The following is a 13,503-nucleotide window of genomic DNA, read 5'->3' on the forward strand; positions in this document are numbered from 1 at the left end:
CCGACTTGCTAAAGGCTTCCCAGGTGACACTCAGTGACACCAAATTTGCAACTTGGAAAAAAAAAAATTCAACACCTGATCAAGTCCTGGGCAAATTTGAGAAGCTGCCAAGACAGTCCCTCAGACAGTCCCTGGGTCTAAGAGGAAGGGGAGAGAGAACCCCACAGAGGGGCCCACACACGCCCCGAGGATGCAGGTGGGGGTGCCCAGGCCTCCTCCGGGGCGGAAACCCAGGATTTTAAATTTGATTCCGCCAAGTGTGACTTTCTTAATTCCCTTCTTAGAAATGAAACCTTTGTGAGGTCTTGGATTGTGAAGAAAATAAATGAGTCATTCCAGAAACAGGAGCGGAATAAATGTCCTTTCAAGCGATGGCTGATCTCTTACACACACACACACGCACACGCACTGACCACCTCTTTCATCTGTTCCTTCTCTTGCTAGTTGCCCGCTTTCCTGCATCTCGGCACCTCCCCACCGTTAATGGCCCAGACCTGTGATCGTGCTCCTATAATCCCAGGACGGCTTTGCCTACGCGACATGTTGCCAGATTTCTCAGACGAACCAAGGCGGCCACACTCGCCCTCTTCACAAGCAGCCTGGGCCGATACACATCTCTTCGTGTCCTCTCTGGTAATAGAGCGTCCAGTGAACATTTGCCAGCCAGATTGCGGATAAAATGATACCTCATCATCAATTTAAATCGTATATCTCCGTCTCCTGCCCAATTGTAGAGTTTCTCAGTGTTGGCCATTTGGGTTTGCTTTTCTGTGAGCTGGCTTCACACTCAGCTAGCCTGTTTCTATTTTATTATGTGTGTTTTCTTTAAATTAAGAGCTGACTTCATTCATACATAAAATCATTGGTCTACCGATCATTTCCTCCCAGATCTGTCCCTTTTTTTTTTTTTAGCTTAAACAATATAGAATTTTTTTTTTTTTACAATATAGAATTTTATTTCATAAATATGAAGGAAGTCCACAGGAGAGCAGTCTGATGTGACAAGGCATCTTCAGAACATTCGGGACCCAGGGCTCTCTAGCTCTGTCTGTACTTCTTTACCACCTCCTGACCCAAGGCAGCGGGGCAAAGGCCTCGCTTCAAACTCGAATTCTGCCCAGCAGAATTCTGGAAAACAGTGGAGAAAGGCAATCTCCTCTCTTCCCAGAGGCTGTCCACAATTCGTTTGCTTACATCGTTTTGGCCAGAAACTATTCACATAATTATACTAGAGCAAGGGAAGTTGGACATTTATTCTTGGACGTCTCCAGATGGCCACGTTTCCTGGGAGAAATGTGAGTTTCATGGTGTTCGTATTACTTTTAGGGAAGAACAGCTGTCAGTGTGAACAGCTTTGTCTTTGCCACGAAATCCCAAAGAAGCGGTTTGCGTTCTCAGCACGACTGAGGCTTCAAGTGAGATATTTAATCTCTTCTTCTAAGTTCTGACACTAAAAATATATTAACAGAAGAGACGCCAACTCTTCTTCCTTGACAGTCACTTTTTGTCACTCACAGAACAGCGCATTTTTGACGTCGTCAGTATTATTTTTAACATCGTCTTTCATAACTTCGGCGTTTCCAGAATTATTTAAATGTATTTCTGCCATCCCGCCTCTGACTTGGGCCCACCGCACCCCTCCCTGTCTGCTGGCATTTCGTCAGCTAGATCTAAACTCCCTGAAGGCTGCCTGTGTTCACGGCCGTTAACATGAGGGCAATAGCACGCTGTTTATGTTCTCCTGTGATAGGTGGATTATTTCTCTGTGTCCTGGTGCTTCTGACAAAATGGTGAAGAAGCCATAATTAGCTTCTGGCAACCTCTCCGTTTTGGGGGTCCCTTCTTCCCTCTCTTGTTACCACCTGTCTCTCCAGGGACCTAGAGACCCTGCTCTTCCCACCTCATATCCTGGCACCCCACTGTCCCCCCAGACTCCCCCCCAAGCCCTAGCAGCTGTGCGCCCCCTTCCTACCACACCCTGGTTCTGCACCTGCCCCCAGAGATCCCAAAAGCCAGTCCCTGGTCTGGTGCCTGACCGTGATGGAGCGTTCACCTACCCACCGAGAGAGGAGTTCATATAAACTTGCCAACTGTTTTTTCTCTAGAAGGTCCATTCTTAATTCTTCAGTGGGTGGTGGGTAAAGGAAAAGGTCATTTTTAAAAATGCCCTTACCCGGGCAAGATAAAATGTGGGCAGTCGTGTAGTTTCAGTTGTGAGTGTGGATGTGTGTGTGTTCAAGCCAGCAAAGGAGAGCAAGCAAGGTACATCCAATATTATCAGGTTCTGTGGGGCAGGAGGTTGTCACAAACACTCTGGAATGTTCTGCTCGGCAACACAGGACCTTATGACCCACTTCGTGTGGGCATTTCCACAGTGGGGAGGGCATGTTTGTACAGAGACCCTATTACCCTCTTGCCTGGCTCTCCTCAGGGCAAACGGAAAGGTGGAGGAGTGGAGGGACGGTGCAAAACTGTTGTGAGCTCTCCCAGGGAACCCCAGTGGGCAGGGAGGGGGATCCCGCAGCCAGCACTTTGGGAGTGCTGTGACCTAAATCACTCCCTCTGAGCAGTGCATCGGATGCGTGGGTGCACCCCAGTCACTCCTCTGGTCTGCAGCCATGTCTTGGGGCTGCCCCTCCCTCATTTCTTGCCAGATGGATGGACCCAGCAGCGCCTGGAGCAGAGATGGGGGACGGTGCTGAGGCAGGTGCATCTGCGGGAATGAATACCTGCTCTGAGCCAGTGTTCAGGCAACAGCAACCCTGAGGCTTTAGGACCTCGTCCCGAACCTAGAGATCTAGTAGAAGCATCAGGCACCGCCATCAGAGCAACTCATTTATTACTGCTTTTTAAATTTTTTTTTTAAGATTTTATTTTTATTTATTTGTCAGAAAGAGAGAGAGAGAGAAAGGGAACACAAGCAGGGGGAGTGGAAGAGGGAGAAGCAGGCTTCCCGCTGAGCAGGGAGCCCAATGCGGGGCTCGATCCCAGGACCCTGGGATCATGACCTGAGCCGAAGCCAGATGCTCAATGACTGAGCCACCCAGGTGCTCATTTTTTTTTTTTTTTTTTAGAGAGAGAGAGAGAGAGCATGCGCGCCAGCAAGGGAGGAACAGAGGGAGAGGGAGAGAGAGAATCTGAAGCAGACTCCGCGCTGAGCGTAGAGCCTGACTCTGGGCTCAATCTCACAACCCTGAGATTGTGACCTGAGCCGAAACCAAGAGTCGGACGCTTAACCGACTGAGCCACCCAGATGCCCTGATTTATGACTGTTTTTACATTAAAGTTGCTGATTTACAATTTGGCCAACTCTTTTTTTCCCTGACAACTTTGGTTCTACCTTGTTACGTCAGTACGAGCCGTGAAATGAAGCCTGGGACCATGGAGTGTAACGCCGACTGCAGACGGGGGTGGGGAGCATCAGCTGCAGGAACTGCAGCAAACTCGGACCGTCCAGGGCATGGCACACACACCTGCTCCCATCCCCACGGGCAGGGCTATGCCACGACAAGACCAACGGTCCCATTTCTCACCTCTCACCACTGGAGCTACGGTCCACCTCACTTTGTCCGGAACGGAGGGGAACAGAACAGATGATGCGTCTTAGAAAGATTTCCAGCACAGATGGTTAAAGTTAAAATGCTTGGTGTTTGAAGGGATACAGTTCCGTTCTCTGGAAAAATACCCTACTCAAAGTATTTCTCGCGCAAAGTCCCAGATAGCAAGAACGTCACTGTCACTGAGGCTGCCTATGTGGGTGGACGGCGCGTGGGGAGCGATGTGCGTCCTGCCAAGCTCCCAGGTGTGTCACTGAAAAAAAAGAGCGGGAAGGACGGCTCTTGCCAACCTCCTGGCAAGTCTGGGCAAACTGTGGGCACTGACGACACAGCAGCCCCCTCCAACAAGCAGTGCTGAGTGCAAAGCGATCGGACTCCAACCCCGCTCCCGTGAACACAAGGCCCACGACGGCAGGGCCTCTGCCCTTTTCCAGGTGACCCGCTGGGAGCCCAAGAATCACGCCTTTGCTTGGACAAGGATCTAAAATGGAAAGACGAGGAGCACCCGGGTGGCTCAGTGGGTTAAATGTCTGACTCTTGATTTCAGCTCAGGTCATGATCTCAGGGTTGTGGGGTCGAGCCCCGTGTCGGGCTCCACGCTCTGCTTGAAATTCTCTCTCCTCTCTCTGTGCCCCTCCTTCCTGCACACGCGCTCTCTCTCTTTCTCTTTCTCTAAAATAAATATATAAATCTTTTTTAAAAAGTAAGAATAAAATGGAAAGGTGATCCCCGACTTCTGAGCCTTCAACATGTTTCCTGTGGAATGATGGTCACCTCCCAAACTCACTCAACACCCGGGAGCACCTGCTCCATGGCAGGCACTAGGAGTGGGAACGCTGAGCAAGACGGACACTGTCTCTAGCATCGGTGAGACCAGGTGTTCGCTCGGCCTCGGACTTCCTGAGAACTGGGAACAGCCACCCTGGCTCTGCTTCCAGGCTGTCTGTCCTTTGACCTGCAAGCAGATGCCTGCAGGAACCCGAAGCCTGAGGAGGTGCCCCGCAGAGAGCTGGCGGCTGGGTGAGGGGAGGATGGCAGCCGAGCTCCTGTTGACCCTGTGCCTGAGCCGTCTGGAGCTAGCGCCTTTCCTGCAGCCACGTCGGTCCCCACCCTCGTAAGGCAGGGATGGTGTTCTCTCTATGGTGAAGTCACCTGCCTCAGGCTACACGGCCTGTGACTTGGGAGGCCAGGGCAACGCCCCACAGCTGCCCGGTTCCAAGGCCGCATTGCTCCACGGAGTGTGACTTGTGTTTCGGGTTCTGGGCACAGCAGGGACTCGGGGGGGGCCCCCCTGCCGGCAGCACAGTGGCTCACCATTTCTCCTGCTCACGACTCACAGAAGGCCGGAGCAAGGGCGGGTTCTGGGAGCTGGCTCTGGAAGCTCCGTGTGCAGACAGCCTCACGCGGACACACAGGGGTCCCCCTACAGCAGCTCCAGGCAAGCTGGGGGGAGGCGCCAACCCCAAAGACTGGCTCAGGTGGGAGAGACTAGCAGGTTCCCGCAAGTCTCAGGAGCCAGAGGAGGCCCCCAAACCTGTCTTACTGGTTTCTCACCAGTACTTGGCCCACAAAGCCAACAGGGAAGGGAGGGCTGAGTGTGTTCCTGTTCCTGGGGAAGCCCTGGGCTGGCTTCGCCCTCCGTTCTGAAGGCCTGAGCAGGAGGCCAGCCACCTTGCACGCCGGTGCCCAGCACACACACACTCACGCACACTCACGCACACTCATGCACACACATGCACGCACGAACACTCAGGGCTACTGCAGGAGCAGTGGGGAGTAAGGACTCCCTGGGGCAGCGGGGCCTGCTGCCTGTGGGGACGGCCTCTGGGACCCCTCCTGCCAGGGGTGCGGGGGGAGGCTGCTTCCTCCCTGTTGCCTCCTCAACCCAGGGCACCCTCTTTGCCTCCAGGACTGCAACTGCTCTCACTGGGAGAAGTCCGAGTATCCCTGGCAGCAGGGTCAGGGAGATAAACTGAGAGGGGCCGGAGAGGGAGGGGGTCCTGGGCAGGAGAGCTGACCTCCGACAGGTGACCCCAGGAAGGCCCCCGGCTTTCTCCAGCCACACTGCTGGTCTCTGCTCTGCCTGGCCACATCCTCTCTGTTCTTGTTGGCTCAAGGGGCTCCTTTCTCAGCCAACCTGGGTCTGCCCGCCACTCAGCTGTGGTTCTTCTGTGCCCCTCGGTAGGCAGCCTTTCCTGGTCTCCCTCACACTCAGCTGGGGGGAGACAGACACCCCACAGGCTGATGTGGGGCATTCTTCTCACTTGTCTTCCTGTGCACGCTTCTTACTCGGCCACAGGGCTCAGCGGTGGGGCGCCGAGCAAGTGACCATCTCCCAGCCTCAGATTCATCTCTGATGGACACCCTTGTCCCAACACACAGGGAGCTCGGCGAGAGGTGCGGCCCCATGAGGATACACCTGTGGATGTGAGGTGTCCCCAGCTCCCTCCTGCTCCTTCCAAAGAGATGGGCCGGGGCTCTACACCAGGGCTGCAGAGGAAGAAGGGGGCTTCATCAAGCTGGATTAGGTTTTGGCGATGCATGCCGTGTTGCTCCCCCCTTCCCAGCCCTGAGTTCAACTCTCAGACACCCCGTGGTGTTTGTTGGTCACTCGGGAGCAGCGATCCCTGACGCTGGTCCCGTGCAGCTGACTGGCCGCTTACCTGTTGCGGCAGGAGGCCGGGTGGGGAGGGTGAGGGAGGCATTTCCATATGGATTCATGCTCTGAGAAGAGAACACGCCGTATTAGAGAGGAAGCGGGGTCCAAAATGGCAGGCCGAGGGTGGGGAGGTACTCACCAGAAATGTGGCTCCTTCCGCAGTTACTGGGTGCCCCTGGGCATAGGTCTGTCCCTCCCGAGACTCCATCTGTCCATGGGGAGAGTGAGCGACAATCTTTCTCACCTTCCGGTCCCCTGAGGATACTCGCTAGATGCTCTTTCTACATACAAGCCTCTGCCCTGTGCGGAACTGCGTTGTTGAGGCTGATGTCCAAGAGCTGACTAATGTGTCAGAGCCTTGGACTGTTTGATGTGACTAGAATCTCCAGGCAGACGAGTTTAGTTTATCAGTCCAATCAAGAAAGGTATAATAACAAAATTGAGACTGAGGTCCTCCTTTTCTTGAGTGTTGGTTCACATCAAACACAAACCAGCTTGCTACCAGAGATGAGGTTTATCTAGAATAATGATGCCTCCCGTTGACCAAAGATGCTTTGATCTTTGATCTCAAGTGCCCTGATCATATATGGCAGACGTATTATCCCATTTTATAGATGATGATATTGAGACCCAAGTTAAGCTTCCAAATCCGCAACGGAGCTAGAACCAAGAGGTTTAGTCTCCCGATAGCATCTGAAAAGTTCTTCATTGTTTATGATGCATCATCTAATACCAAGGGAAACTAAGAAAATGTTAAGCATCTTGGATTTTTAATCACAAGTCCTGCTAATAAGGTAAGAAGAAAATGTAAAATACAGATTTATATCTTCAAATATCCTTAAGAGCAGGTCTTCATTGTCAGGAGCCCCAACCATCCCGGGTCACATGAGGAAGCAGGAGCATTCCAGGTAGACCACGTTCTGCACATGATACCAGCTGTCGGTTTCACTGATGACTCAAGGCTTATTGAGGTCTCTGTACTATTCCGGTGCCAAGATGAAACAGCAATCCTTGGTCAAGACATCTTTGCAAAAGAGGTTAGACAACTGGAACATTTCCCTTTGTGTCTCTCTCTCCATCTGGGTCCCCTGACTCGGGGTGGGCTGGGGGGCAGGTGTTTGCCCGGCTGCACTCTAGGGAAGGTGAGACTCCTCAGTCTGTCTGAGGGGCTGAACCAGAGAGACCTGGAATTTATACAATTCCTTGGGAGAGTGAAGGAGTTCATTCCATACACAGAGGCACAGGTGGGTGGAAATCCTGGGAATGTGTAGGGACCAAGAGGAGATCTGCTTGAGAAAGACACCATAGAGACTCCGGTGCAAACGTCCCTTCAGAGGCTTGGGTCTCACTTGCTAAGGACTTGGGAATAGTCCCCAAGGAGTTGAGCTCTTGGTCTAAACTCTGCTACTCAGAGCAGTGGGCAGAGATGATTTCCTTCGAGAGGACGCAGGAGCCTGGGGCCCACGCACTCCCCAGCATCCCCACAGCTCTCAGGCACGACCTCACACTCCTCCTCTGTGTCCCCATGCAGAAGCTTGAACCTGACAATGGAATGGGATCAGAGGAATCACGGAGCTCGAGGAGAGGTATTCTGAGGGGACAGGAAGCCTTTTCCTCACCCCCCGAAATCACACTTGGAATATTCGTGTCATAAACAGCACCACCGGGGGGGCCAGGTTCTGTGTGCGCCCAGGCCCCTTGCTTGCTCGAGGCTGCAGGCAGTGGGCCACATCTTCCACCTACAGATCTGTCGACCGCCCTGGGCTGGGGATTTAATGATGCCCATGGGTCCACCCTGGTAGAATTCCATGCAGTTCTACCACATCCATCCCCACCGGTCTGCCCTGTGGGATGAGAGCTGGGCAGTAGCCTGAAAGGAGCACAGACAGGAGGGCCGGACAGTCCCCCTCTCCTACAGGACCTGCCGTGGCCACCGAGGGAGGCTCCCTTTCCCTTCCCGCCATGGTCTGTGTGAGAAGCTTCCAAGGTGGCTTGTATCTGCCATGGGGTCCTGGGGAAGCTGACAGGCCTCTGACGGCCCCCACGCTGGCTCCCCCCAGCTTCTCCTGGGCAGGCCCTGCCACTCCAATTCCGGCATTTCTGGTCTGCCGCTTGTCTGTCCCTCCCTGGGAGGAGGATTTTGCCCAAGGACATGCGGAGGGTGGAGAGCCTTTCCCCTCCCTCTGCTCCAATTGTAGAAAAGGAGGGGGTTCCCATCCCAGGGCAAGGCTGCCACGGGAGCTCTGCCCTCACACAGACTTGGCTGCCTGTCCCAGTCACTGGTCCCCAGCTCTGACGTGAGCCCTTTGAGCTGGTCGGCAGCTCCGTGACGGGTGTGAGTGACATGGCCAAGCAGCTGTCTGAAGAGCAGGTGGCCGAGTTCAAGGCGGCTTTCTCCAGATTTGACAAGAACGGCGATGGCACCATCAACACCCAGGAGCTGGGTGCCGTGATGCAGGCCCTGGGCAAGGATCTGTCGGAGGCCGAGCTGAAGGAGTTCATCGCCCAGGTGGACACGGATGGTGACGGTGTCATCAGCTTCCAGGAGTTCCTGGCAGAGGTGGTCAAGAGGATGAAGTCCTGGGGCAGTGAGCAGGACATGCAGGAGGTCTTCCGCACCTTCGACCTGGATGGCAACGGCCGCATCAGTGTGGACGAGCTCAAGCAGGCCATGGCCAAGCTGGGCCAGACGCTGTCCCAGGAGGAACTAGATGCCATGATCCAGGAGGCCGACACAGACAAGGATGGGCAGGTGGACTACAAGGAATTCCTGCGCATCCTCTCCCAGAAGTGAGGCCTGGCCCTGGCCTGTCTCCTGCCTGACTCTGGTCCTCATGCCTTCTCGGGGCCCCTGCTTTTGTGGTGGGGACATCAAGGGGAAGTCTGGGTGGTGGATGGGAGATTACCTGTTGGTGGGAAAGCCTGGCCTCTCCTGGGCCTGGGTTCTGTGCTCTCTGTGCCCGGCGAGGCCTTAGAGCTGCTCTTGCAGAGGGATGGGGAGCCCCCTGCCTCACTGGGCGGTCGTGAGGAAACCCAAAGCAATGTGGTGGTTGAAATAAAAGGAATGTGAACTCCAAGGTTGGTGTGTGCTGGTGCTTGAATGTTTGGTTGGAAAGTGGAAAATCAAAGGCTCCAGACGGTGGTATTTGGGTTTCTTTTGCACCTCTGCCCCTTTCCCTGTGCCCGAGTGGGAGAACCGACCTGGGTAGGCCAGACGGTTCTCCTCCAGCGTCTCCCGGATGCCTGAGGAGAACAGGTGCGGGACGGGTGTGTCGGGCTGGGAGAGGACACAAGAGGCACGTTTCTTTGGCTCGAGGTTCTGCCTGAGCTCCTGGGTCCAGACCGGAGGCTGGAGGCCAGAGCCTGGGACTGAGACACTCTCTACACCACAAACAAAGTTACCATCCTTTGCACCATCCTCGTCCTCTGCTGCCCCCAACCCCATTCAAACTGGGGTTTGTGGCATTGCAGTGTGGTTCCCCAAAATCAGACCCACTGGAGGCTGCTCGTCACAGTTTTCAAGGCTCCCTTCCTTGTCCTGGTTCTCAGAGATGGCTTAATCCAAGGTCACCCTGCACGGGAGGAAACCGAGGCCAAGGATGGTGTGGGATTGAAATCCCAGGGCTGTAGGGGAGGCAGAACAAGCCTGGGGCCTCAGGATTCGGAAAACACACATGGTTTTCCAGCATAGTCTTCAACCAGCTGTGCGGCCCTGGGTGTCCTGTGATGGTGGGCTTCTGCTTCCGCCTTCATGAAATGAGTTTTTCTTTTGCTTTTGGCGGTGACTGACTTTATCTTTTCCTAGTTGTGCCAAGTCAGTGGTTCTCAGCTAAGGGTGGGGAGACAGAGCCAGCTTCCCTGGGGGGTTATTGCAAAATACCAGCACCCGCCCTTTCCCGCCTGCCCCTCATTCCGGCACGGGTGGAGGTGAGTGGCAGAGCCTGTCCAGCCAAACCCCAGTGTGGGGGGCAGGGCCAGGTCACCAAGGGGGGGCTGTGGCTCAGATGAGGTCTTTCTGTTTTCTTCTCTCCCATTTGACATCGTCGGTGGGTCATTCCAGTCTCCCATGACCCTCACACGCTGCTGTCTCCTTCTTCCCAGCCCTGTCCTCAGACTGAGTCCCCAAGTACGGCCAGGCCCCCTCCAAAGCCTAGCAGGTGTCAGACACAGCCTGGCAGCTCCTGCCCGGGGTTGAGGGCTGGGAGGCCCGGTGGGCTGGGCGGGGGGCGGGCTCTGAGGCAGGGAAGGAGTCTCATATCCCCTGAGGTTCTGAGGGAGGCAGGGGATGGGCCAGGGAGCAAGATGACAGAAGTGTGGGATCTGGGGGAGGTTCGGATGTGGCAATAAAGAGATGGGACAAAGGCAGCAAACAGACCTGGTGTGGTGAGGGAAGGAGTGGCAGAAATACTCTCTGGGTCCAGGACGGGGGGTGGTTCTCTCCAGAAAGTCCCTGTCCCCTTCCAGACGTAGTCACAGAGGTCTGAGTTTCTAAATGAGTGAGTCCTAAATGCCAAGCTGGCCCAAGGTGAAGGTTTCCAGGCTCTGTGTGGAAACAGGAAAAATAAAGAATTTTTCGACTAGCCTAAATGTATGCCGTGTTTAAAATTCTGAGAACACGCTCTGTCTGTATTTTCCATGTTAAATGTCCTTTCTTCCATGAAGCCACCGTGATGGCAGGGGATATTTTTGTGGGATTTTTTTTTCATGTTCTTACTCGGAAAAATGAAGAGTCCTTACAAAGTGCCCCAAATGAATGTGGGTATTTCACTGTCCCACAGCCCCAGACATCTGAGAACTGCTGCTGGAGTGGATGGAGTGTAAAGTCGATTTTCTTTCTTTAAAAAAAAACAAAACAAAAAAACACCTTTTCTTCCCCGACTTTGAAGAAATATGTGGCTCATGCATGGGAATAGTAAACTCCCACCGTCAACAGTGAGCGCACGTTCAGGACTGGTGTTTGCATGGGAGCAGGGGCCAAGGGGCCAGGAGGCCGTCCATTGACGCCTTCCTGTGGCACTCCGCAAGCTGGCTACAAGCTACGGGGCCGTTCTGATCTCCGTGTTTTCGTATGTCTATGGCGTGCTCTGCTCAACATCATGTACGCGGCACTAGAAAGATTGGAACTGGCAGAGGGAAGGGGAGAAATGAGGCCCTGGCAGCCCCGGGGGGCTAGGAGATGGGGCATCTGAGGCTGTTCACTCAGGAGCTGTTCCTGAAAAGGGTGTGCTGGGCCACAGAGCAGGAACAGAGCAGCAGAAACCTCTCTTTATCTGTTGCCCCAGGAGGACAAACGGGGAATCTGAGGGTCTGGGAAAGGAAGTGACTCACTTCAGGTCTCCAATGAGAGACAGATGTGTGTGGACTTTGAGGCTTCAGAGGCTGCCCCCTCCAGCAGTGCCTCATCCCCCACCCCCCCGCAGTCTTCCACCCTGAGACCCTGGTGGCCCTGCCCCAAGGAGGAAGGACCCCTTGGGCATGGGGGGTCTGGTGGAGAGAGTTGGTCAGGAGCCACAGGGTGGAGAATCTTCTGGAAGGTGACAATCCTAGTGACCTTCTCGCTGCACCTGGCACCTGGGAGATAAACAGAAACAGCCTCAGCAGTGACTCCAAATCTCCTGGAGGACTTTGGAGGGTGGGGTCCAAGTTCGGGAAGCTACCCTGCCCCAATCTAGAGCTCTGGGGAGGACTGGAAGGAGCGCGAGAAGCGTCCCCAGAGCCAACACAGCTCGAGGTGACTTCAGGGAAAGTCAATTCTCTGAAAATCAGTTTGCCAAGACTGATTCTGCCAATGGCCGATTTGCTGGTTATTTCCCAATTTACAAAAAAAAAAAAAAAAAAAATTTGTAAAAACACTTTATGAGGATTACAGAGATTCATATTGGAAGAGATGGTTTAAGACCTTTTTGAGTATTTCTCTGGAGTTTTCCTCACCCGGTTGAAAGTTTTAACTTTGTTGTGTTGTTCTGGCTTGGTCATTTATCTTTTTTTTTTTTTTTAAAGATTTTATTTATTTATTTGAGAGAGAGAGAATGAGAGACAGAGAGCACGAGCGGGAAGAGGGTCAGAGGGAGAAGCAGACCCCCCCGCCGAGTAGGGAGCCCGATGCGGGACTCGATCCTGGGACTCCAGGATCATGACCTGAGCTGAAGGCAGTCGCTTAACCAACTGAGCCACCCAGGCGCCCGCTTGGTCATTTATCTTAGTCAGTTCACCTGAACCTCTCACCCCACCACCCGACTAAGATGAACGTTCTCTGCGTTCTGTTCTTGGTTTGCTCTTGTGTTTGTTTTCGTCCATCGAGTCTATGATTTGGAGGAAGGAGAACGGAGTCACTTAGAGATGGAGTAGAGCAAGACTCCAGTGTCAAGGATCTTGTGGACTATAGATCAGGCAGGTCTCTCTCTTCTAACAGATTTTCAGTAGAGCCTGTTGCTTTAATTCACAGATGTATAAACTGGCTCAGTGAGACAGATTTTGCATGTGTTCTAGGTGTATTTGGTAAAGGCTCGGTGTCTGAAATAGGAATCACCCACGAAACTGACATTTAGCTGAGCAGAACTAAACTGATAAGTCTACTGGGGGAAACCAGCTTTGGTGAAAGCAAAACTAATCTGAACTGAAGCAAAATTCTCGCCAAATCCTTCAAGATATTAATCAGGACATTGATTTTAGATGAATTACTCTACTTCCAGTCAAAACAGATATTTCAAATTCCATGTACTAAGTAATACATTTTCTTCATTGAATTGCCCCTGGATTTTTAAAAATCCTAATTTATATCTATTTCTGGCAGGCATTTCTTTTAAGGTCCATATCAAAAGCCTGCTCCTTCAGGAAGCCTTCCAGAACAGGGTGGTGGATCCTCCACACACACACTGGAATGACTGACTTTCTCTTTGTGCCATTCTCATCCAAGTGCATCTTATATTATAGCTCCTTGTGAATAAGGGCTAGTCTTCTTCCTCAGAACCCCAAATAATAATATAAACTCACCCACATTCACACTGGATCGTGAACTCCTTGAGCGCAAGATGTGTGGACCCCAGGAGTGTGGCTGATCGATCGCAAACCCTCCCCGCATCGCTCTGGATGCTGGGTGACCGGGCGGGGTCCTTCCCCCACGAGGCCTCACCTCTACCCCCAAGCGATGGCTTCCACGGTGCCCACTGGATTGAGGGGGGGTCTCTGCAATGTCTACTCAACAGGAAGAGAGAAGACCCGGAGTGACTGAGCGAGAGGGCACCTCTCTGCTGCCCCATCCTCTATGCACAGGATATAAAATTCCAG

The 13,503-nt window shown here is 53.3% G+C and overlaps 1 protein-coding gene across 1 annotated transcript; it reads left to right on the forward strand.

The window, feature by feature from the left end:
• Window positions 1–8,560: 8,560 nt before the first annotated feature.
• Window positions 8,561–9,010, forward strand: LOC118021903 (calmodulin-like). Its single transcript, XM_035022398.1, has one exon. The coding sequence runs from the start codon at window positions 8,561–8,563 to the stop codon at window positions 9,008–9,010; it is 450 nt and encodes a 149-aa protein (XP_034878289.1).
• Window positions 9,011–13,503: the final 4,493 nt, after the last annotated feature.

Source organism: Mirounga leonina, unplaced genomic scaffold (genome assembly GCF_011800145.1).
Source record: "Mirounga leonina isolate KUSES-001 unplaced genomic scaffold, KU_Mleo_1.0 Mir_175, whole genome shotgun sequence".
NCBI classification, from domain to species: Eukaryota; Metazoa; Chordata; class Mammalia; order Carnivora; family Phocidae; genus Mirounga; species Mirounga leonina.